Source organism: Musa acuminata, chromosome BXJ2-3 (genome assembly GCF_036884655.1).
Source record: "Musa acuminata AAA Group cultivar baxijiao chromosome BXJ2-3, Cavendish_Baxijiao_AAA, whole genome shotgun sequence".
In the NCBI taxonomy this organism is placed as follows: Eukaryota; Viridiplantae; Streptophyta; class Magnoliopsida; order Zingiberales; family Musaceae; genus Musa; species Musa acuminata.
In genome coordinates this window covers 37,869,347-37,894,947 of record NC_088340.1, presented here as the reverse complement: position 1 = coordinate 37,894,947, position 25,601 = coordinate 37,869,347, and the positions used below count along the sequence as shown (strand labels likewise).

The window sequence follows — 25,601 nt, the reverse complement described above, 5'->3', positions numbered from 1 at the left end:
GTATCTTAATAATAGATAAATATATATTATACTAAAAATTATACAGATAAACATAGTATTGTATTATATGCCAATGGATCATGTCCTATGTGATTTCCATAAAGATCTTGGACTCAAATTTCTAGTTTTATGATTTATCTTTTATATAAAATATATATATATACATTTATATAATGAATCAATGAGATACGGGGATTCCGTCGAGAATATTCCTCGTCGGGCTGCCCCCTTTTGCCTTAGTAATCTTTTTTGATGGTTGCTACATAGCCCATTTCTGCTGAAGGAAAAATCACGACCGTCAATCTGACATCAGCACTAATCTCAACAACTTCTCGACATTGGCCCCGGAACACTCTTCTATCCATTTGAATGATGCTCCAGCTGTTCCCTGTTCATGTCACAGGCTACATAGTCCAATATGTTACCATGAAACAAAAAGAAAGCTTGGTATGTTATCATCTCTGTTTGATGATCCCATGGAGCTGTAACTTTCCCACTGCGAAAACAGAGGTCTTCAAGTTGCCAGGAATGATACAATAGAAGTGGGGAAGAGGAGAAATCAATATCTAACATTCTGCACATCCTGAAGCAGTTGGTTACAGAAAGAATTCTGACAAACTCAAAATAATCAGAATATAACACAATGAAATGAACAGAAAGACGGCAAATGACTTGCGAATTCCAAATAGAGACACATCAGGCAACAAGGAATGAAGCTTCATTAACCTGCAAGACGATAAATGCAGATTGCAGATGCCTTGTGTCTATGTTTACCGGCTCATATTTTGCTCATTTTACCCTGAAAGGATGCAGACTGATGAGTTGCTTTACTACCGAGTGGACTTCTGCGACGGCATATCACCCTCGGTCGCTGAGGAGCTTGCAGCGAGAACTCCTGGAGAGAGATCCCAGCTCCCGCTTCTCCTACCCCAGCTTGAGTTCTTCACATCGCTCCTGATGACAGGAACCTGTGTATCGGAACCCACCATTAGCTCAGACTCCGAGAGGGCCCCGTGCAACTCGTTGCTGTTTCTACCACCCATCTCCTCATCGACCTCTTCATAGTTGCGACGCCGGGAGATTTTCAAGAGATCCCCACCGATTTCAAGGTCATCTTCAACTTTTACACGGGGACTACTGGCTGGTTCTTCTTCCACATCCCTCGTGCGGCTAGCCGGGGGTGGCCTTGCAGTTTCATCTTGTACATAGGCTCTCAAATTTATTCTAGAAGGTTTAATCTCTGTGCAGAGTACATCTATGAAGTTGTTCAAAAAACCTCTGTTATAAGCACTAACCCTGTTGTCACCTCTGTACCGGAAGTTTTCATAGGTTGTCTGCAGAAGAGCATAGAGTTCTCCTAATAATGATAGAGTTCAAAAGGAAAGCCAACTGAGGAAAAATTATCAGAATGCAATCAATTCAAAGAAACTTCCTTTTGTAAGTCTACCATGTTATGCATCTCATTTGACTAAAAAAGAAAATAACCTTCTACCTTTTAGATTTTAATTATGACCATTTCTCCAACAAAAGCATACATCATGTTTATTCAATAATACAATCAGTAATGGAAAGAAAAATAGAACTAGCTCTGTCAAATAAAACAGCTGACGTTGGCCAAGCAAATGGGTCAATTCAGAAGAAAGGATGACTAAGCATGCATGCAAACCTCAAAAACATATTCCAAATGTCAACAAGAAGGGAGACATCATTCAACCATTTATTTTGTCTTAATTAGCAAAATTTTAAAAAATAACACGATTAAAGGAAACATACTGGAAACATCTTAAATAATATTAAGCACATCGTTTCTGCAATTGTGAACAAATATAAGCAAGTAACTAAAGTTGACAGTTAAAAGTAATGTATAAGATGACATGAACAAAACACCTTACCTGGTTAGTGCCAATCAGGTATAAATGGAATCCAGTAAGACCACCAACAAACCAGAGGGCAACAAAGCAATATATCATTAGTACCACAGATGCAGGAGATTTCTTCATTGCCTTCCATACAGTAGGATAATCCCCATCCATGAGAAACTTGATGTACAATGCACACATTGCAAATACATATATGCATAGAAGAGTTGAGGAAGAAACAAATAAGAAAAAGTAGCGGTAGTTGCGCTGCACAGAGATGAATCAATAAGATAAGCACACATGTTAAACTACTTGGATATAACAGAGGTAAATAAAAAGCATCAATAGCATAAACAAATTCAAAGATAACATCTACAATAGCACACAAACTTTAACATGAATATTATAACAAACATTAGAGAAAAATGTCAAAGTACAGCATCCACAACCAAAATCAGAAGTTCTCGGAAAATGTAATGTAGGAGTTACCTCACAAGATAAAGCAAGACTACCTTAACAATGAAAGAAAGATACCAAGAGAAGAGAAAGTATCAAGAGGAAGGCCAGATGAAGGTGTCAATGGAAATTGCATAGCTTCAAAACAGTATATATATACATAAATATATGTATATATACATATACATATATGTATATATACTTATATGTACATATATGTATATATACTTATATGTACATATATGTATATATATAAGGGTTCTCGGCAAACTAGGGTGACAGGATGGTTTGTTTTAATCTGTCAAAGTGTCAAGTGGTTCGGAGGTATCGAAGATCTGCAGATCAACAATTGGCTCATTCTACTTTTCCTTTTGTATCCACTAGTTCAGCCATTTCACTACCTCTTTCATTGCCTTTCAAAACACAACTCTGCTTTTCAATTGTAATTTTACGTTTTCCTCAACGATGTTAAGTTGTTCATAAGGTTTTTAACTCATGATAACAATGTCGAACCCCTGTTGCACAATGGCCTCAGTGTCATTTGTCTCACTCTTTGCACCTAGTTGATGCAAAACCAGGAAACAAGTCAAAAGGAACCATAGGAAACTTGGAGGGAGGAAAATGATGCATGGGATATGGAATCCTACTAAAACACGATCTTTCTCTCAATATCTACTCCAAAGTGGCAGCATACGAATATATTAGTAAAGTATGAATTACAATTTTATTTCTAAAGATAAGTTGACTTGGGAGATCAGGATTCGACAATACAATGGCAAGGTTGCTTCTTTGTGACATGGGAGATTAGGATTCGAGTCATGGAAACAATCTCTTTAAAATATTTAAAGTTAAGGCTGCATTAGCGGGAACCTCATGCACTGGGTACGCCCTTTTTTATTTCTAACGATAAGTTAACCTAACCATCCAATTTCCATTGTCCAATTGATATTGTTATGATCGTTAATGCCCAACATAATCTAAAATCAAACCCTAGCATGGTGCACGCAAGATCTTAACCCAATGATGACTCCACATCTGAACATGTTTAAGAGCTTGGCCAATGAATAGCTCGAGCCTCTCACCATATTCGAATAGATCGGCTCTCATTCCAATTGCCACAATCATGCCTGATGGAATACCTTACTCACAAGTTATTAGACCTTTAGCCCAAAATGCTTAAGCCCTAGTAAAAAGGTAATACACCTATCAAGTCTTTATAAGTCGGTCAAAATCTTTGTTCACCTTTGATGTGGATTAAATCGGGGTGTCACAGATACTACCCAAGATAATCCCCTTTGTTTTTTGTTAATGATAAATATCAACAAATTTCCAACACACCAACAAATTCCAAATTGAAGATGGATCATCTTACTAATACAACTAGTAGGCACATATTCAAAGAAAGTTGTGAAAATGGAAGCAAGAATGAAAAATGAGCATTTTTCATTATGAACTCAATTTAAGTGAAAATGAGATTTGTTCAACATATTATTATGATGCCAAGTCCCTTTCAAGTTGGTAGGAAATTTCATTAAAGTGAACCGATATTAACTTATAGAAACACACAGAAAACCTTTTATTTATTAACAAAGATACATGACATTTAGTTTATGACATGCGAATTTTAGGTATTGCATCTCTTGATATCCTAAACTAATTTATTTCTTCTCGTGCTTCAGATATTAAGGGTTTTTCTTGTTCAACAAGATCGTTCATAGAGAAGAAAGATTATCATATATTAGGCCTCCAGCAAATCAATGTATGGGTTAGATAGGGGTGTAGTGATGGAAAAGATTAAGTCCGCTTGCGTGCTTGTAGGACCCTAAGCTTGTGTAGTTGCAGAAAAATAATTGCTACACTCTGCTTGCTAAAGAACTGGACAGGAAATAACATTGAACCTAACTGGAAACTTCAATCATGGCCTGAAATTAGCACTTTCATCCATCCTCTAGCAAAAATTTAGGATTTAATTGTCACAAAATAGTGAACTACCATTTAAGACTAGAAGCTTATAAACTTTCACAATGTCATTTATATAGGGGAGCATGTACAATGAGGATTTGAGGAAATGCAAAAAGCATATCAGAAAATCAAGCAGATGGAAACAGTGAGAAAAAAATTTAGTGTTGGAAAAATAACTCAACTCCAATGACGGCTATTTTTGTCATTTTATGATTAAATTATCATGTGCTGTTACAACTATAAGCATATTTCAAAATATTAGCATATTTCAAAAACATAAATGCATTTTTAGAATTTACTTCTCTAAAATTTACAATTTTTTTTCTTTTTTGATAAAGCCATATATGACGGAAGACAAGGCACAAACTAACAGTAAAGCCAGAACGAAGAGAGTTTTTGCAATTCATGAAATCAAATATACACTCATTAGCCTTTTTCTCTTTTTCAAGGAAATACCCGATGCACAAAACTCCCGCCAACGCAGGGTCTGGGAAGGGTCAATATACACATCCTTGCTCTACATATAGAGAGCTGATTTCGTTGACTCGAACCATCATCACTCAGGTCGCAAAAGAGCAACCTCACCAATGTACAAAGGTTCACCCTTCCCCCCCCTTTTTTTCCCCTTAACAATAAATATAAATATCAGGAGTATAATCTTAATCTCTTATCACTAATAATAATTCCTTGAACTAGTTGGATGAGCTCATAACGTATTTGCTTAGACAAAGAAGAAGAACAATGCATAAGAATCAACAGTGTTTAGTAACTAAGAATTAAGTTGTAGGAAAAAAAATCGAGAAACAAACCTGTCCGATGCATTGCCCAACCCAAGGGCAATGATGATCAAATCGTTCCACACAATTATTGCATATGGAACAATGAGAGCAGCGAGGAGGCCGATAGATCATGCAAGTATCACAATATTTCACTTTCACAAGCATTCCATTTACCATCACTTCTTTGATGCGTGGAAATGTTAGACTGGGTGTATGCCTCCCACCAATTTCGGTACGAGTATCATAAGAAAATTCTTCCTCTGGTGGATGTGAAGCACGGGGTACAATCCCTGGATCTCGAGTTGACGTCATCAGTAACAGTACCAGTACCTAAAAAGAAACCAGTGAGTTCATGTAACTCAAAGCTACAAAATTTTTGTCCGAATAGTAATGTGGCGAAAGAAACCATATAAGCAAGCTGCATTAGAACTCCATGTTATTTAGTAATTATTTTTATCAAATTGAAAACCATCATCACATTTGACAGAGCTATACATCAGGAAGGATCATGAAGATGAATCTCAAAAAGTGGGTCTTTCTAGTTCTAGTATATAAATACTGTCACCAGAAGTTATTGAATAAAAACAAGAAAATATCATATATGTGCCCTTGTATATCTGACAACTAACAAACAAAACCATACATGAATGCGAGAACAGTCCATATATGTGTTTTATGTGCTCCTGAAAGGATACTGTACTTTTTCTTGACAGTACAACTCATAAATAAAACAGAAAAGCAACTGAACAACAAAGAACTGCTCAAAAGTAATTGAAAAAAGCACCTTTTGAACTCAGAATACTCCAGCCAATGAAGATGGATGACAAAAATATATAAACTAGAAATTGCATACAACAATTATATTTTCTCTGTCAGAAAGGTTTGGACTTAGATGTCTAAAGTCTAAATATAGAATACAACCAATGCTAATATCTATTTGTCGTTGTCATGCCCTTCACAAAAATTCTTAAATCATGAAAAGTAAGATCAACATATAACAAGCCTCATCCTGTGGAGATGCTGCATGAGAAATCACTTCCAATAGAAAAAAAGGAGGATGATGATTGACCTTCTTTTTCATAAGAAAGCACAACTTAATTCTTTGATATGGATATAAAAAAAATGAAATTTCAAGTATCAAAGATAGCTCAAATTCAGTTAGGCAATTTTCCATAAAAAGTCATGCTTCATAAGTTTGAAAGAACCTTCAAAGAAGTATCTACGGGCAGTGCACTTACATGGATTGTAAAGGCAATAGCAACTATCAGAACAGCACATCCTGAATTGTAGGCAGGAAACTTGTGGAGAAGATTTCTTGCAACAAATACACAAAAGATCACTACAGGAACAACGATGAGTGAGACTGTTATAAACAGTGACCTGGCATCAGGTCCAAATATTAACCTCCCTCCTAACAAAAACTTCTGCAGAAGATTAATGCAAAAGTTAATATACGTCGGGTAATAGCATGAACTCTTAGAATATGCAAGTATGCAACCAAACTACATTTTCATATTATAGTTACTTCACAGGTTACATCTTATCTTAAATCATTAAAAGGACTACCTGTTAAGAATATAACAAAGTAACCCAGGTTTATAAAACAATTAAATCTAAGAAGAAGCCATTATGTTTTTCTATAACTTCTTATGGCATGAAAACACGACAGCAGAAAACGCCATATCAAAGTTTAGACAGACAGATGATGAATACATAATAATACAGATATGAAAGTTGACAATGGTGTCTGAATGAAATAAGAAGCCATCAATTTATAAATGTAGTTACTTTGTCACTCATAGAAAACCCATAGAGCTCATCAATGAAACTACCAGTCACTCATAGAGCTCATCAATCAACCGCGCTAATGCCAAACATCGGTACAAATTAATGCACCAAGAAAACGGAGTTTTCTTATTTCAAAGTAAACATCCATAGGCAAGTCCACGGCATAGTGCACAAATACCTAAATGTAGGTGCCCAGCACCACAAAGACTCCCTTTTGAGAATCGCAACCCACGAAAACCTCCAAATCGACTAAAACCCAACACCAATACCTTCAATCCACCAAAACAAAACAAAACCCCCACGAACCCAAGCTTCCAAGTCCACAGAAAAAGCATCACATCACTAAAATAATCAAACAATAACTGTTTAGAACAAAAGGAAGTGACAGGAAAAGAAAGAAATCCCAAAATCTCACATTCTTTCCTTTCCAAGCTTGATATACCCGCTTGGCCATGGAGGCGGGCGATTGGTGCGCCGTAGCTTGTCAACACGCCACGAACGAACCAGAAACTCCAAGATCACTTATCCCACTCCTCTCTTCCAATCACCGGACAACGAAGAAAAGGTCAAAAAAGTAGGGTTCTTTCCCCTACCCCTCCTCCTCCTCCGCCTCCTCCCAATCTGTAAGTCTCACGATTAAGCGAACAAAATTAGGGTTTTCTTCGGCTTCTTCGGCACCCTCTCTTCCTCTCTTTCTCTCTTTTTCTTCTCCGTTCTCTTTTTTGGGGGTTTTGAGATTTCCATCAAAAGGCTGCTCGTTGACAGCTCGAGACACAGAGAGTGACGTCCAACGCAAGCCTTTAAATAGCTCGGAGATAAAGACTACTAATAATAATAATACGAAGGTAACTTTTTCATATTAACCATCGGTAAGTTCTACATTCTACAATCTCTTTTCCCTCTATACCATTTATATTCTCTCTATCTCATACTCAGGAATGTATATTTTAAATGAACAATTTCATTGATAACTTTCATGAAAACATAAGATCAGATATTTATGATCTTATGATCAGTGGAAAACATGTCACGTCTTATGAACATAGACATTAATCGTTTTCAAGACTTTTATGATGATAAAAAGTCATATATAAGTAATTAAGATACTATGACTTTATTTTCATTGTCATTGTCCTATGAATGAATGGTATTGCTGCAAGTTCTTTGGAATTTTAAATGTGTTAAGGGGTGAATACAAAATTGTGTTAATCCTCTGTCTCTTAAACATCTTTGGAAAGTGATGTTAATTGACTTAATCCTTTGCCTCATGTGATGTTAGATGGAGCATCTTTGGAATTATACCTATACAAGAGTGAATATAAAATTGTCTCAGTCATAAGGGGCACCTTTGGAATTCTACATGTTTAAGGATGAATACAAAATTGCCCTTCAGCCTGTCTGTGTGATGTAAGAGGGAGGAGGGGGTGGGGAGGGGCATCTTTGGAATTGCAAATGTGCTAAGGGTGGATACAAAATCTTGAAGGATGAATACAAAATTTGAGCTCTAAAATGTTTAGAATTAATGACAACTCCTTCAACAACATTCTAAAAGGATGCTTCTTGTGGATTTAATTGAAGTGGGGACAAGTGGGGATATAAAAGAATTGAAGTCACTTACTTTTACCATGTTGTGGTAATTAATTCCACTGTGAATTTAATTAGAAGTGGGACCAGGTTAGCTAGGATATTAATAACCTCTTCTTTTTTCCTTTTTTCTTGCTGCCATCACTTTTTCAAGGATTCATAGTAAAAAAATGTTTTTAAAATTTATATATTTTAAAAATAACATATTTGTCTTTGTAAAATTTTATATGGCCCATATAGAAAAGCCATCACATATGTTGTTGCCATCAGTATTTGTCCAAAAAAAACTCATGTTAATAATTTAGAATTATGATTGATATTAATTATTTAAGTTTTAAAAGTATAGAAATACCAAATGCCTAAATAAGATATTATGTGGACTAAAGTATCAACTAAAAATTTAATTTGTAATAGTTAATGGGCATTAACTAAGTTAACATATATAAAAGTTTTTATTTTATAAAGTCATATATACATATATATGACTTTTATATGGCATGCATATATATATATATATATATATATATATATATATATCATCATTTATCATTTGTAAGTATAATATATATATATATATATATATATATAATATTTAAAATGTCAATATAACTAATAAAGGCCGACAATAAGTACCATTAGAATATGTCAAAAAAATAATGGTGCGAAAATATAGATAAACATCAAGAAAGAAAGGCAAATTGCTGCAAAAAAGCTTCACTCTTTGGGATTTTTTTCTTGGAAGTGTCTTGATTTTCAAAATTCTCTAACAATATTATTTTAATCATTAAAATATTTTGATTTGACTGCAAGCCATCTATTAGCCTTTTTTTTTTCTTTCTTTTCCTATGAATTAATTCATAAGATGAATTAGTCCCATTAAAATATAAATCACAGTGTTTTCAATCATACCAAAAAATACTATAAAGTAGTATAAAAATATTATAACATAATATGTTTATATAAATTTTATAAAAAAAATTATAACTGAATCGATTGGCCATATGGACCAATCCATTACAAATGGGAGGAAAAAGGGATAGATTATTAGTGCATTTTAATTATTACGTAGAAAAAAAAATACTCTTAGAAAATTTTGAAAATGAGAATATTTCTCAAAAAAAATAAAAAAATATTTTAGGAATTAGCCAAAGAAAGAATCAATCCATAAACACACTAATAATATAAACCTATATAGAAATAATCTCAAAGCCAAGTACTTCTTTTAGGTACATACAATACAACATAATAATATATTAGTGCAGAGGGCAAAGACAAACGACTCATTTAAAACCTCAGGCATATGCTAACGCAAAAGATCACAAGCTTACAAGCGAGCGATGGCTCGTTGGGGGTTTGTGGCGATTGTCAAGTTCCACATCGCCATGATCGATGGTGGGGGACTAAAAAGAAGACAAAACAAGAAGCCACAAGAAAGTAGCAACATGGTGGAACAAGGGGCAAGCCAGCTCAGGGTCTTGTTTTATATTGTTTTTTTGGCACTCCATGAGGGAAGATTACCCAATGCCAAAGTTACGAGCACTGAGGGCTTGTCAAGGAAAATGTAAAATAGTACAGGCAGGTACAAAAAAAAAATTCAAGTAGGGTTATAAAATTGAATCTGGCAGCAAATTATGATATAGCTACAAAAATATTACAAACACCGGTAGCTGGATTCTGAACAATGGCACGGATTAGGCTGAGTAAAACTTAGAAGGATCCCCTGCTAAATTCTTTCTGGCTGAGTAAAACTTTCAACCATTTATTTGCAGCAAATGTCTTCCTGGCTGCATTCTTAGATCACCATCCATTCTCTGATCAGAGACGACGAGGCAATGGTTGTCAATGGTGACCATTGCAGGATGTCTTCTAAATTGTCGAGCTCGGTGATGAGGCAGCCAAGTTGTTGCTTGCAACTGAATAGATCAAAGTATCCATTTATCCAAACAATTAAACGGAGATACAAAGGTCATCGAGCTGCACCCATCCGTAAGAACACCGGTCACGGATCTTTTGAATCACAGAAGCTGCCGGGCTGACCACTGGCCGGATCATGGAGAGCTCTTTCTCAACAGGCGCCGTAACTTTTTGTTCCAACTGCAGCCATATAGTTCCAGTAAATAGTCGCACAATAGGTTGACAAGGCTATACAAACGAACATGAGACAAATTTTAACCTTTTCAAGAAACCGTGTAGCATCTAATACATGACAAAAGTAAGAAAGCTGCTTGTATAGATCCGCCTCCGTGTACTGCAAGACAACACACCGGCTTTTAATGTTCTAGTAGTATTTAGGCAGCCATTTGAGTGGAGTTCCAACTTCTGAAACATGATATTGCAATACTATACCTGTCTTATGAGGTGACCATTGCAGCGTGGATAGTTTGGGCAGACTGTTCCTCTTTCGGAATCACCGATTACCCGAAGATTCAGACTCCGAGTGGTGTATTTGCATATTTCATCATCGCACTGAAAAATACATTGTCAGATATATATATGATGTGCTGAAGGAGACTGGTCAAGGACATAGAATGACAAATTTGGCTATAGGCATTAAGGCATTAACAAAAAAATTTAAGCACAAGACTAATAAAGTTTGTAGCTTACCATCATCAATCCTTTGTAGTACGTACAGATGAAACTCTCAGCTTGCCTTTTCACCTGCAGAAATGATCATCGGAAACCAATTATTATCATTGCCAAGCATTTTTAGCAAAAGAGACTTATATTTTCACTGTAATTTCACCGACCAAAGAAAACAAGTCTAACTACAAAATACTTCAATATAAAAAGATAAGTCGATGTATATGCAAAATTTCTGAACCTGGTTAGCTAACATAGCTGAAGAAATCTCGCATCCATCAATACTATCTGGGCACCTTGGGCAACGCATTCTTTTCCAGAAGTTAGCACCTGTTAGGTCTTCTGCTTGTGAATCAGATTGGCTTTCTTTGTGCATGGTCGAAAGTAAACTCGAAACAGGAGGGCAGTCAAAGGTACTGGAGCAGCTGGGACACGACAACCTCAGAGGCTCACAGCCACGATACCTGAAAAGTAATTGTTCTTGCAGATTTATTTAAAAGTTTTCTAATGCTTACCTCAGACCGAACAACTTATAGCTAAAAATTTGTACCTTTCTTCATCATCTATTATGGCTGAAAGCACACTGGAAGGATCTTGGCCAACAGATTCAGATGATTTAAATTGGAACTGTCCAAAAAGAAATCACAATTGCATCAACAGAATGATCTGAATGAACCCCATGCTTTAGATTAGAGCATAAGAATGCTCTCGATGAACCAGTTGGTTTAAGAGGTGCACCTTAGATGAATCAAGCCCTAAACACTCAGCTAAACGTGCTGGACTAGTGCCCTGAATCGAAGCACACAGACGTGATACTACAGGATGAATCTGCCAAAGAAACAAATAGTTAATCCCAAAAGATGGAGTTCCTGAGAATAAAAGGTCTCTCAATCTTGGTTATCAAAAGTAACAAACCTGTTGTGACAAGTAGTAGTCAATGTCAATCATCCAATTGCTGTAGTCTTTTTTTATCTCCTCAGGATGTCTAGCTCTTTGAGCTATTCCAGTAGAAGAACCAGACAAGCTATCCTGCAGAATTAAAACAGAGCAACAGCAATAAGATCAGATGGATTTAGATAAAATACTGAAATACAACACATTTTATCACTTCAAGCTAGAGTTTAGCATCAGCAATTGTCCTGCCCAATAGAATAATGCCTAAGCTCAGGTAAAGTATAGTAGTAGACTGATATAGACCTTATATAAGTTCATTCAAGTCATCTCCCACTTCAAATATGGGACAAAACCAGGGTTTTAAAGCAATAATATTGAATCTTCCGATTCCCTACCATTAGAATGATTACTAAGTATTGCCTCTCTCTCCCATGTAGATTATGGCATCAATATATTATAAAGACACATATCAAAGTGATATTCTGACAGTACCTGCTGGCAGCAAATGATATAAGGAACCGTATCACCAGCAGAGCAGCCTGAGTAGCCATTTTTCTTCAATCTTAGAGCAACCTAAAAGAATTTTGACACGAAACAAATAATAACAAATAAACTATTGTACATAAATACATATCAAATAATTAAGTGAAGTCTGACCTGCACATGAGGTTGGTTTTTGGCATCTGGATAGTCTTTTGGTGCTTTTGTCAGTGTCTTTGTAATGACATACTTTTCAAGTGCTATTTCACCATTCCTCATGTCCTCTTGCACCTGTTTATATAGGCAAGAATGCTGAAGGTCAGATCAAAGACTAAATAAAGTTCATTTTCAGTAAAATGAAGTCACAGAAAAAACATGCTCAACAATGTTCCTTCTCATGCATCATTACCTTCATAAGACAACTGTGAATGGACTCCACAACTTCTTCACAGGTGCTGTAGTGATAAGAAGCCATAGGGAATAAAAAGAGACATCAGTGAATGTTTATTGACATCAAAGTTGTTTTTTTAAGATTAAACAAACAAGTAACCCTTACCTTCCAGATAATATCTGGCTGAGGCAAAAATCTCCTATTTCTTTTGCTAGCAAACTCCAATCACGCCGAACCATATCAAGACCTTTGCGTTCAATTACCTGCCTTATGTATGCCTTTTAGAATAGAATTCCAATGCAATGGGCTTGTTAATGGCATAAGAAATAAGAAAAACGTAGAACCTCATATGGCATTCCATCTTTAAAGAGCACTTTCACAGCCGCATATTTCTTCTTTTTCAAAAGAAGCATTCTCTTGTACAAGCCATCAAGATCAATCTCCAGACAACGATATTTTTTGTTGACCTGAAAGAGGACAAAAACCATTGATATGTTCCAACATTTCAGTTAGTAGTCATGATGAATTAACTACCTTATATAGACTCCTTCCAGTAACAAAACAATATTAAGGATTAAACATTGTGCACTTGGCAAGTTTCACCTCTTGGATGACTTTCCCCGCAATTGCTTTTGCCTTAGCAATGTCATCTAGCCCACTGTAAATCATGATTGAATCTGTATCCCCATAAATTACCTGCCAATACCCAAGAAATAGGCTACTAATTGAAATAAGTTTCTTTACTGAAATCAAACACAAATCCTTTAGACCACACAAGAAACTGATGTTGCATATTATTCTTTAGAAAAAGAAAAGGAGTGAAGACCACAATGAAAAGCAACAAGCAAGAATTGATCTGTTGCAAAGAGGGTGGATGTGGATGGTCGTTTTCAATGCAAAGGAAAACTATTTGCTTAAGATCAAGACGACCAGAGAATTGGAGCCTCGTCAAGAGAAGGCTTGATTGGTAGTATTAAGAAGGAAAGACCCTGAAGACCACCAGTTGCTTTTAAATGATTTGAAGCAAAATTGTAGCCATCTTTATGTAATGAAGCTTACCAAATTCGCATCAAAAATTCACAAGTAGCATAATGTTTGAGATTAAAAAAACAACAGTACCTCCAAGTTCAAGTTGTTCTGAACTAGATCAACAGTACTTTGCAAGATTTCCCTCCCCTGCATGTGTAAGAATGAGCGAGTATAAAAGGGAGATCACACTTTCCAGGTTCATATGTGTCTAGAACCTCCAAGAAAGTGAAACTGTTCAAACTTCAAACAATGCAAAATTTCTTACTTGCAATGTTATCAGTTCGGCGAGTGGTTTTGCATAAAATCTGGAATTGGAAAACCCCAAGCAACCATACATGCTGAAGTAAACCATTGAGAAAAAATAGCGTCAGAAATTAAAAAAGTGCAAGCATGAGCACCCAAGGTCTGTAGAACTTGGAAACCCAAAAACCATTTACCTGTTTGCAGTAAGCTTCAATGCTTGCTGCTGAATATCAAGCTGCTGCACTTTCAGACCAGAAGCAGTCTTAAGCCATGATTTAACCATTCTTCTTCTCTCGACCAAATTTCTCAACAACTGAGAAGTCAGAATTTTGTGCAGCATGTAAATCAAACAATTAAAGCTGAGGAAAACAATAAATTGAAGAAATTTGAATATACAAATAATTTGTACAAGATTATATAGAAACAAATTAACTACAATTATGGTCAGCAGATCAGATAATAAAGCTACTGCTGTCTAAAGCAGGAAAATAGGTCCAACACCAGCCAATTTGAAAATCAAGATCTGCCTATAGACTGACTCTAACAGCCACTCAAGAAAAAAGACTGAAGTAGTTAAAATTGTGAAGCATCACCCAGGGTGTGAGAAACTTTAACCAAGCTCAAGAAGCTCAGTCCAGATGAGTTTATTCTCTGGCATGCCTAGGGCACCATAAAAGTTTTGCATAGGGCTTAGTTGGCTATGGAAATGCAAGACTAAACTCATTAGTATCCAAAACAATCTAAAAGGAGTGTCTACCAAAATCAGTGATTAAAATCTAGGCATCAGGTCTTGTTATCACAATTGTTCATCAGAAACAAAGATTAATGTATAACAAGCATGTTGCTCTATGACCCGTTTCGGATGGCATGACTCGTCCAGACTTCCACACACTAAGACTGCAACAGAACTGATAAACTCAACTTACAAATTGATTTTAGGCGAAGAAAAATCTCCTATTCAAACCATATAATACAGGATAGTGCACATGGGATAGACCCAATAAGAAAGAATCTGGAGACCTGTTAGTCAATTTTAAATGGAAAGAACAAAAATGACGTTTTAAGAAAAAAAGGTCAGAATTAAATGATACAAATTTTCTCTCAATGCAGGCTCAGATAATTAAATATCAATGTCATGATCACTACATGTAAAACAAAGTAACCAGAAGCACTAAATAACTTGTCATTCACCTCAGGCAACACCCCAGTAGTTCTCAAAGATGGCAGACTAGGAACCAGACCTTCAGGAGATCGCTCAACTGTAGTGAAGCATATATTATACTCCTGTTTGCAAATTGAACGTCATATTTGAGAAAGCTGAAAACATAGAATAACATCAAAAGATATTTTTAGAAAACAGACCCATAACGAAAAGAATACCTGTATTATTGAAGGATAAAGGCTGTTGAAGTCAAGTAGTAGTATATACTTGTCATATAGGCCCTTTTTGGGCTCTAAAACTAAGCCACCAGCATAGGCAGGACCTTTTCTACCTTTTCCTTGATCAACATGATAAGCATCATTGTCTGGAGAGACATGATCAACATCATCATCACCCCCCTCTTCACCATTAGTTAATTTTCTCTTCATTGTACTATGTTCTTTAGCACGTGCAGGAATTTTATCTGGCACAATGTATTTTTTTGCATGAAATGCATGCAATAACAGGTATTCCACTCTTTGTGCTCTAGCACCCTAGAAAGATATATAATCTTATTAATTAAATATTTTTAATTAAGCCTCCCAAAGAGTTACGAAGAACAAAAAATTATAAAGAGGGCATACCTGCAGTGTTTTTCCCCAAAGATTGCCGCTGATATTAGTTAGTTGTCGAGTGAGGGGGAGAACACTTAAATGAAACATGAGTTCCAGAGATAGCCAGGCATTGATCTCACCATACTCAACCTATTTCCATACTTAATGTTCAAAAAAAGAAACAAGTGAAGCTAAGGTCCAATACGAAATATTCCAGTTCTAGAGTACTTGCCAGTTCAAGAAGCGTCTTTGATGATTGGAACATAGAAGGAATATCATGTGGAGAAATCTCCTTTGCGTCTCTATTTAGTTGTGTCTTTGCAAGTTGAGTCAAGGAGTAGCTTACCTAAAATTCCATTTATATCAGACATACAGCATGTCTCAGTCTCAAATGAGTAGAACCTCATAGGAAATTCAGCATACCTCTTTCAAGAGGTCTCTTGAACACAAATAAGTATCACATAGGAGACGACCTGCAATGCAAGACATAATTCCTGGACTAGCTCCAGACCCATAAAGACCACCTCCCTTGGTGAGTTTAGGCATCACAGAGCGCTTTAGGCGACCAATTTTGGACCACATGCTACTTGGCACCTTGCAAGCCTGCAACAATAAGAGGTCATAAACACACTATGTTTATTCTTAGATTAGTATATATATCAGAAATATAACTGAATGTGGAAAAAAAGGTTGAATCTGTACAAGCATAACCACACAAGAATGGAACTCCTAGTTTTTAGGAAAAAATATCTAAAACTTACATTCTCCTGTAAAGATTAGAATGTCATTTATTTATTAAGACAGTTAATGAAAAAATATAGGTAGAAAAATAAAGATTTGCATATAATTTTTATTAATTTAGAGAAAGCAAATGATAGAGTTCCAGGAGAGTTATTATGATTGATTTTAGAAAAAATATATATATCCACTAATTATATTGGCATTAGTAAGGATATGTACGATAATGTAGTTATTAGTGTTAGAATTATAAGCAATGTGTATAATGAGTTTCTTATTAGCATAAGATTGTATTAAAGATCCATATTAAGTCCCTACCTTTTCACATTGATAATGGATGAATTAACTAGTCATTTACATAATAGATCCCCTGATGTATGTTATTTGCTAATGATATTATCTTAGATAATGAGAACTAAAGTGAAATTAATTATAAACTTGAATTATGAAGACAATCCTTATAAAGTAAAAGTTTTAGATTTAGTATGATTGATACTAAATATATGAGATGCAATTTTAGTAATACTAAGAATAAATAGCATAATATAATAAAGTTGGATGGACAAGAAATTCCCTTAAGTAAAAACTTTAGGTATCTTGAATTAACTCAACAATATGGAGAGGTCATTGAAAATATTATTTATAAAATAAAAATAGGATGGTTAAAATGACAAGGGGCATCAGAAGTCTTAGTGTGATCATTGAAAACCTTTGAGATTAAAAGAACAATTTTATAAGATAGTTGTGAAACCAATAATGTTTTATGAATTTGAGTATTGGACAGTAAAGAAGCAACATATACAAAAAAAAATTGTACTGCTAAGATGGATGTATAGAGTTATGAGAAAAGATAGGAAAAAATATTTTTTATTCATGAACAATTATGTATCGCTTCGGTAGAAAATAAAATGAGAGAGAATTGCTTAAGATGATATGGACATGTGCTTAGAAGACCTATAGATGCAGTAACTAGAAGAGGTCAAATAATTAATATTAGTGATATGAGGAGAGGTAGAGAAAGACCTAAATATTAGAAGTAGAGGAAGATCTAAAAACACTTTATAGAAACTATAAATAAAGATTTAGGTATTCTAAACTTAACTAGACATATGATTTTTTACTGATCTCAATAGCGACAAAAAATACATGTGATTGACTCTAAATAGTTGGGACATACAACTTTGTTTTTGTTGTAAAGATTAGAATACGAGTTGTAGATAGGAACAAAAAATAAACATAGAAAATGTGAGTTGAAGACCAATGTAATTGAAACAAGTTTCTGATAGATCTAAGTTGTGCTTGTTTCTGGATGCAAACAATTTTATGCAAAATATGGAAACTGAACCAAACCTGAGCCCGATGAAGAAGAACATCAAGGTCAAATCCTGATATATTATGTCCAACAAGTATATCACTATCCAATTTGTTCAGTTCAATCATCAAGCGATTCAGCAATGCCCGTTCACTACAGGTGGTGCAAAAAAGAAATTATCAGTGAATGATGCAATAAAAATGACTAAAGAAGGTGCACTTTAAGTGAAAAAGCAAGAACTGCTTACCTGCTCTCCAATGACACAGTGTTCACCCCAGCCCTTAAATTTCGATCAGAAACTTCCTTTGTAAGACCCATTGGAAATATGCCTCCTTCAAGCTTACGGACAACAGAAAAATGAGTAAGTGTTCCCCGTTTTTTCCACTCAGATGGAACCATAGGCCCGTCAATCTGAAAACAAGTTTTCAAGAAAATGTCCATGAGTGCAGAAATCAAATATGTAGAACACAAACAAAAGCTGCAAAGTGTAAGACATGACCAAGTTTCAAGTAAACAACATGACTAAGTTTCTAGAAATTCAAGTGCCTGATAAAAGAAAAAACTTTAGTCTTTACAGATCTCTCTTCTATCAAAACTTGTGCATACCTTTGCCTTATGACAGCAGATGACAGAAGCTGTCACTATCTCATTAGCATTACTCTTCTCATTTATAACAGTTTTCAAATTTATAGCCGTAACAATCACTGGAGGAATCTCAAGCAAGGTCTTTGAAGAAGTGACACATATATCTTTGGGGCAGTCAACTAGTATTTCAAACTTGCACCAGCTGACCTGTTTTATGACAAAAACTAACTATTACTAGGTGATATTAAACAGGCATTTCTCAATAGTAAATAAAAAGCAAGAGTTTAAGATTTATCTAGAAAAATTGCACTAAAACTTGATAGTACCGAAAAGATAGATGAAGAACATACCCTCTGAGCAGTTGGGCAGCTCATAAATTTTGAAATTGATAACCATGATGGTCCCTTGATCTTCCTTTTGATCAGAAACAACTCCAAAGAACTGGAAAACAACATCTTTATTACTTCTTCGCAAGAACATACAGATATTCATAAAGCCCAAACCAGGGTTCACAGTTTCATGTAGGTATTGTATCAGTAAGAGCATGGACCAGTACAGTACTGGTCCATACCAATGTACCCAGTGTTGTCAGTATGGCAGTGCACACCAAGTCTAAAAGAAGCCTAAAACCAAATAAAAAACAAAAGATAAAAATTGTTCAATAAAAAGCCTGTCCCACCCTATAGCGGGCAATACCAACCCAGTATAGGGTGTACCACCCAGTTTACATTGGTCCCTATACCACTAACCTGTCAGACCTGTACATAGGGTGTACCACCTGACATAAATCCGATACCAAGTGTACCACCCAGTTTACACTGGTCCGGTGTCATACTGGACAGTATTTGCAACCTTGGTACAAACCATATCTGACACTAACAAAGGAAAATATTATGATCAGTAATTTATAAACATTTTCAACAATGGACGCCAAGTTTAAGTTCCAACAAGTCAACAGTTAGCTGTCAGTTAAATGAGATCCATCATGTTCCCCATGGATTTTATTACACTAAAGACCACCATGTAAATCATTGACCATGTAATTCTTTTTCATTTCAAGTGGCGCTTGTCTGTTACTATGAACATTACTAAAACTAATTTGTGTTGACCTTCAACACCTAACTTCACATGCATACAGTAAATAAAATGCAAAACATTGAGAAGTTTATAGCACTAAAAACATTTCTTTCTTCAGAGATTTTGTGATGTCTATAATTTTCAACTTTAAGAACATAGGAAATGTGCACCAAATTGTGTTAATTCCTTCACATACATGATTCTTTTAATGTCATGCATGGAATTATATTTGGCACTTTACCTGCTGTATGTTCCAAGCAACGCAAGGAAATACTCTCCTCTAAGATCAGCTGGAAGTGGGGGATCCTGTGAACAATTTGAAATACTAATATAAGCACTTCAATGATGTGCACAGAAGGAAGCCTTTTGACAGAAGGAAGCTTTTTGATTTTAAGATAGAAGGAAGCCTTTTGATTATTATAAAAATGATCAGATATTAGACCACATCCAAACAGCAGCTTCCAAACAGTAAATCGAGGCACATTCTCTCTGCAGTCAAATGATTGTGCACCAAATCTTGTAGCATCAGTTTTTGAAACAAAATATGAAAGAAGATACGTGCTCCAAATTGCACAATTGTAGTATGAGATTAATATCAAACAATCTTAAAAGTGAAGAGCAACATAAGATTCATAACATAAAGACCCATCTCAACTGAGAAAATATACATCCAACTAAATTAGAATAGGTGTTTACTTAAAATGTGAAAATTCAATATACTAGCCCCAGAAAAGAAATATGACTGGAAGAAGTTTGAATTAAAAACTGGACCAGATGTGAACCCAAACATATAGTGATGATCTCTGCATGTATCTGGATCAGTAGGAACCCAACCATAAGGTGATGCTTACTTGGGAAGGATCTAGTTATGTTTGTTGCACAACAGAGCAATTGGATTCGGGAACTAGCACATAATTCATTTATGATCATGTATCAGGAAACTCTGGACATAAAAGGCAAGTCATGAGTTCTTAATTCAGATTTCCTGATAAGCAAATTCCACCACTGCTGGACAAAAATCCAAAATCAGCAAAATCAAGGAAAATTCCATATCACGTTATTCTGAGGAATTTGATCAGCTTATGATATTCTTATTCTCACAGATACATTAGCCAATGAGCAGTACCATAACATTTAGAAGCAAGAGAATGAGATTCATGAAAAAAAAAAAAGCATTTCAACTGAGATACCTTAAATGGGTAGTTGATCTTGACAACATACTGTTCACCAGTAGGAATATCAGACCGCTCAAAGGCATAGCTCCGCTGAAAATTTCCAGTTTATGATCAGTCATTATAGAGTTATAAGATGGAAGCCCATAGACGTTGTGTTCATCTATAAAGAAAACAAGCATGGACTTCCACAAACCTTAACCGGTGCCATGCTAAAAGTTGATACATTCAGATCCAGCAATCGTTTTGCAATTTCACTCTTTATTCCAGATGCCATCTCCTGTGAAAAGTGTATGAATATCAAAAGTTGGATCATTCCATATATCTCAATTGCAAAAGAAAAGAAGGTGCTATCATGTTCATGTTATAATGCCATGCAAATGTGTAGACTTACTTGCAGAGTTGTTCGGAGAGCTGCTTCTGAGTTTCGAGAATCAGGAGTATCCGTCTCAAACTCAGCTATGGTTTTGCTGTCAAAAACAGAATCTTTTGGGATAGCATAAACACATCTTTGCATGTTTTTCACGATGACACAACAACTATGATATGCGCTGCCTGCTTTGACCTTGAGCACATAGAAAGAGTGCACCCAATCAAAATCCAAAACAACAAAACTGCTAGCAGAAGAAGACAAAGTTGAAATAATAATATCCAAAAATACATGATTGCAAAAAATTATAGCTATACAAATAAATGTTAAAACCAATACAAAACTTTTACAACATAACAGGTTAGCAAATATGACTTTCCAGCCTTTAATTTCAATAGAAAAGGTTAATTTCTTAATGGATTTTCTTGCTAATCTGTACATAGAATAATTTTGTTTTCTATTATATTCTGTCGGAAACGTTTATATACTTAATAGTTTGTCTCCATGGAACGTGTCTCTTGGCAAATATAAAGTTACTCCTTTGCAACCTACATGACCACAATCTGAGTCACAAAAACAACCTTTTTACTCACAAGAGGGGATGTAGGGAACGTGTGACGTGTAAGGGCTCAGTCCCATATTGCTAAGCCCAAGCCTGCATGTGCTTATAGGTGAACCACTCTTTTGCTTTCTTGGTTAAGTTTCTAGTGCTTGTGCAACCACAACATGCAAGCAATATCATACCCACTATTAATTGATTTTTACAATTTGCACATGTTTTTTACAATTTGAAACTTTTTACTGATATTATTGAACTTTCCACAAGTCTATCCTCATTAAATAATCATATCATACCCACTATTGATGCTAATTAATTAGTTGGTGTTGCTATCTAATTGGTGATGTTACCACGTCGATACACTTGGAGAGACATTTGGTGACCTGTTATTCTGGTGCTACAGTCCATTCCCTCCAACATTTTCTTCAAAAGAGCCCTAAGGGATTCCTTTGTGATCTTTCTTCATCCTGGATCCTAGGTGACTGTTATGCTCCATTAAGGCTTCAGGACCCTCCTGTATGCATAGGTCAAGGTGTGTGATTGTTGCAAGTCGGGAGAGAACCATGAAGTGTGTGTGCGTATGATGAAAGCATCTATCTCCAAAAGACTGTGTGGGAACATGCCTTGAAGGCTTGAACAATCAGAGACATATTTTAAACCCTCTTTGATATACTGCTAACTTCTTGCATTGCTATCATTTCCTGACATCAAATCCTACAATAATTCATACTTGACACCCTCCACAGTCAGAAAGGCATCTCGGTTACAAACACTAACCATTAGACAAGCAAAGAAGAGACAAGATCATGTGTATGTATCAAACACAAACGATTGATTCCATACACTAAAACATGAGAATGATTACAACCAACGAGAACCATCTTAGGGCAAAAAGCACTTGTGGGACCTTACATTGAGTGTGTGCCATGCTATCTTTCTGAGAAATTGCATGGCTAGTCATCCATAATTTATAGGTATAACTATATTGCAATATCTTCACACATGTTGTGTCTGTCAATCCCTAGAAACCCAGACTAGTTATTGTCACATAAAGAATTTTCATAGTGAAAGGGGTACTGAATACATTGATTCATTTCAATAGTGTGAGTAATGTTTTCGATGCGCAAAATATATATCTTTTGATAATTCAATACAAACCATTAACAGATCACTATAACTGAGTAGAATGGAGTAACTTACCTTTCCAAACAAGTACAGGGTACCAGAATTGCCACCAAACATCTCCTCATGCGCATCAATTATGTAGAAAGGAAGAGATCCATCAGTATCCAGGGTAAACTCAGACTTCTCATCAGCGTCAACATTGACCTTTGACTCATTAACCCCTGCTTCAGGCCCAGCATGTGCCTCTTCCCCACATACAGCCCTCCAGCCAGCAGTCGCACTCATCACAGAAGCATCATTTTCCACTTTAATTTTTGCATTAAGAGAAAGCCTCTTTTCATTCTGTGGCTCCTCCATCTTAGCATCAGATTTTACCTCATTGAAACCACCATCAATAGCAGGTTCAACACTGTGATCCAAATCCTTCTCTTCTCTTGCTTCCATATCCACATGATTTTCATGTCCCATATAATCATCTTCTTGAAGCCCCGACTCTGATTCAGCCAATACCTCCTCATCCTTGGCCTTACCAGATTCGACTACACGATCATTGACGACAGGCTGCGGCAGCTCAGCCTTAATTTGGACCACCGGTGGTGTCAAGATAGCAGTTCGAGGCATGTTAAGGATTCCGCTTGCCAAGCTCCGCCGCCTCCTCTCCTCCCGGTCGGTCTCGTCGGGTGCAAATTCGGCAATTACATCATCCACGATGCTGTCAGAAGACAAGGAGGATCCCTTCGTCCGATCGTTCTTCTTGAAGACCGAGGATGTGAACATGGAAGAGAGGCGTTGCTTGCCCATCATCGCCGCAGCCGCCGAGAGAGAGGAAGGCGGGGGCTTTTTAGGCGCAGGGTCCTTCCTGGGCGCCTTCCGCTTCTTGGGCCGCTCCTCCTCGCCGCCCGACAGGTCCTCCTCGTCACCGGAGAAGTAGGGGAGGTTGGGGTTGGACCAATCCTCCTCCTGTCCCTCGTCGGTGTAGCCGAGGCCGTCGTCGTCGACGATAAAGCCGCGGGCCTCCTCCCGACGGCGCGCGACGAGGGCGGCGTAGTCCTCCTCGGCGACCGTGTCATAGATGGGAGCCTCCATCTTGATCTGGAGACCACCGGCATCAGTACGTCGGCCACCGGAGCTGCGTAGGGCTTTGAGGCGCTCGAGGGCGGCAGAACGGACGGCGGAGTCGGAGCCACGGCTACGAGCCCGGCGACCGGAGACGGTGGGCTCCTCCATGTTCTCTCGCTCGCTCTGCTCCATGGTGCAGCGGATCGAGCGACAAGCGATAGGAAAAGAATCGACTAATTTGGCGGGAAGAGGATCGAGGTTTGGCGCCAAAAGAATACAAGACGACTAGGGTTTCCCCGTGGCCGGTTCGGATTCAATGTTAGGATGCAAATAGAGCAACAACTTAAAGCACCTGTAATTCTCTACCACGTGGATAAAGACAATGAACAAAGACTATTAACCGTTGCATCCTCCGTTAATGGTATTATTATATTGGACGATTTTTTCCCCCGTTTCCAAAATGTCTCTACTACTTGTAATAAATAAAAATGATCTCAATGGCAATCAACAACTTTTATTTTATTTTGAGTTTATTGTCGAAACTATCTAAATCGAATCAATCAAAATGATTCAATGTTCGATTGGAATGTTTTTAAATGGATTATAATGTATTTTGATTTTGAACTAAAAATAATATAATCATATTCAAAAACACTATAACACAGTTGATTAACCTTATTATATTCATTAATTGTTAACCTTATTATATACATTAAGGTTTTATAAAATATTTTATTTGTGGGTTTTTATGTAATTTTGAATTGAAAATTAAGAATCTTTTTTGACATATTTCAAAATGAAGGATGACAAGTCTTTTTTTTTTACGTCACATTAAATTTATTAATATAATTTTTGATTTTTTTTATAATATTATATTTTTTATAAATGATAATAAAAAATATTATCAATTATAATACTTTTGAATTGACTTACCGTGTTTTTATAATCAAATCCAAATTTTATGACTCTAATAAAAAAGATTATAACTCAGTTTCAATTAATTGAAAATTTGACAAATATATAGTGATATATATTTGGGAGTATTATAAAATTATTAATATCATAATTTAAATGATTTTGGATGAAAATTACGAACATCATGATATGTTTCAAAATAAATCATGATAAAAATTCAAATGTTTTCTATTTTGTTTTAAGTTTAGGTATAAATATTTTTAAAAAGCTTATAATATTTATAGTAATTTATTATGACTGAATGATAATAAAAAACGTATTTAGTTATATTATTTTTCAATAGAGTTATAGTGTTTTTTGTTTAATAATAAAAAAATCTTGTAACTCTATTCAAAAATATTATAAATAAGAAACATTGCAACTCTATCTAAAGTTAATATAAAACAATAACACTGTAATTGTATTAAAAATATTATAGTGGATATTTTATAAAGAACTATATATAATATAATTATCTAAATCTTTAGTCGATTAAATTTCTTATATACAATACTACACTTACTTTCTTTTTTTAATGACAATCAATATATAATATTTACACTTCTAAAATTGTCATTTTAGATAATTGATTTTTGATATATTTTTAAAGTTATATTATATATCGATAATTGATTTTTGAATGGGTATATGATTTGTTAAAATTTACAGGAGCAAACATAATATTTTCAAACTTGGAAGGACAGATATGCAATCTAATTATCCCTTCCAAACTTAAAAACCTATTACTGGAAGTTGAAATTCTAATTAATATTAACATGCTTTAAATTTTTTATTGAATTAATATAAATATTAATAATATCTAAAGCTCTTTGTAATTCTATATGCTTCT

General features: G+C 35.6%; 2 protein-coding genes across 2 annotated transcripts; both read right to left on the bottom strand.

Moving 5' to 3' along the window:
* Positions 1-543: 543 nt before the first annotated feature.
* On the bottom strand, positions 544-7,606 carry LOC135608059 (protein S-acyltransferase 8-like). The gene is made up of 5 exons (XM_065100485.1): positions 7,260-7,606; positions 6,295-6,480; positions 5,087-5,386; positions 1,893-2,126; positions 544-1,334 (listed from the first exon to the last, which is right to left on the bottom strand). Exons 1-5 carry the CDS (start codon positions 7,296-7,298, stop codon positions 831-833), a joined length of 1,263 nt encoding a protein of 420 aa, XP_064956557.1. The 5' UTR covers positions 7,299-7,606; the 3' UTR covers positions 544-830.
* Positions 7,607-9,871: 2,265 nt separating this feature from the next.
* On the bottom strand, positions 9,872-24,030 carry LOC103979106 (DNA polymerase alpha catalytic subunit). Its single transcript, XM_009395143.3, has 31 exons — positions 22,814-24,030; positions 21,079-21,249; positions 20,881-20,964; positions 20,703-20,777; positions 19,754-19,818; positions 18,786-18,876; positions 18,457-18,642; positions 18,098-18,261; positions 17,889-18,003; positions 16,224-16,403; positions 16,033-16,146; positions 15,831-15,950; positions 15,426-15,740; positions 15,237-15,329; positions 14,240-14,358; positions 14,068-14,140; positions 13,893-13,949; positions 13,377-13,469; positions 13,118-13,240; positions 12,939-13,036; positions 12,792-12,837; positions 12,560-12,673; positions 12,395-12,475; positions 11,924-12,037; positions 11,747-11,836; positions 11,559-11,635; positions 11,250-11,472; positions 11,033-11,086; positions 10,775-10,894; positions 10,602-10,676; positions 9,872-10,522 (listed from the first exon to the last, which is right to left on the bottom strand). Exons 1-31 carry the CDS (start codon positions 23,987-23,989, stop codon positions 10,376-10,378), a joined length of 4,653 nt encoding a protein of 1,550 aa, XP_009393418.3. The 5' UTR covers positions 23,990-24,030; the 3' UTR covers positions 9,872-10,375.
* Positions 24,031-25,601: the final 1,571 nt, after the last annotated feature.

Bases quoted from the DNA above. Each gene is read 5' to 3' on its own strand.
- LOC135608059 (XM_065100485.1), bottom strand. From the start codon at position 7,298: ATGGCCAAGCGGGTATATCAAGCTTGGAAAGGAAAGAAT. The intron at 5,387-6,294 runs GTAAGTGCACTG...GTTTCTTTTTAG, and splicing joins CTATTGCCTTTACAATCCAT to GTACTGGTACTGTTACTGAT. The intron at 2,127-5,086 runs GTTTGTTTCTCG...ATCTCTGTGCAG, and splicing joins TTGGGCAATGCATCGGACAG to CGCAACTACCGCTACTTTTT.
- LOC103979106 (XM_009395143.3), bottom strand. From the start codon at position 23,989: ATGGAGCAGAGCGAGCGAGAGAACATGGAGGAGCCCACCGTCTCCGGT. The intron at 18,262-18,456 runs GTATGCACAAGT...ACTTGTTTTCAG, and splicing joins TCTGCTGTCATAAGGCAAAG to ATTGACGGGCCTATGGTTCC. The intron at 15,741-15,830 runs GTATGCCCTCTT...ATATCTTTCTAG, and splicing joins TTTGGGGAAAAACACTGCAG to GGTGCTAGAGCACAAAGAGT.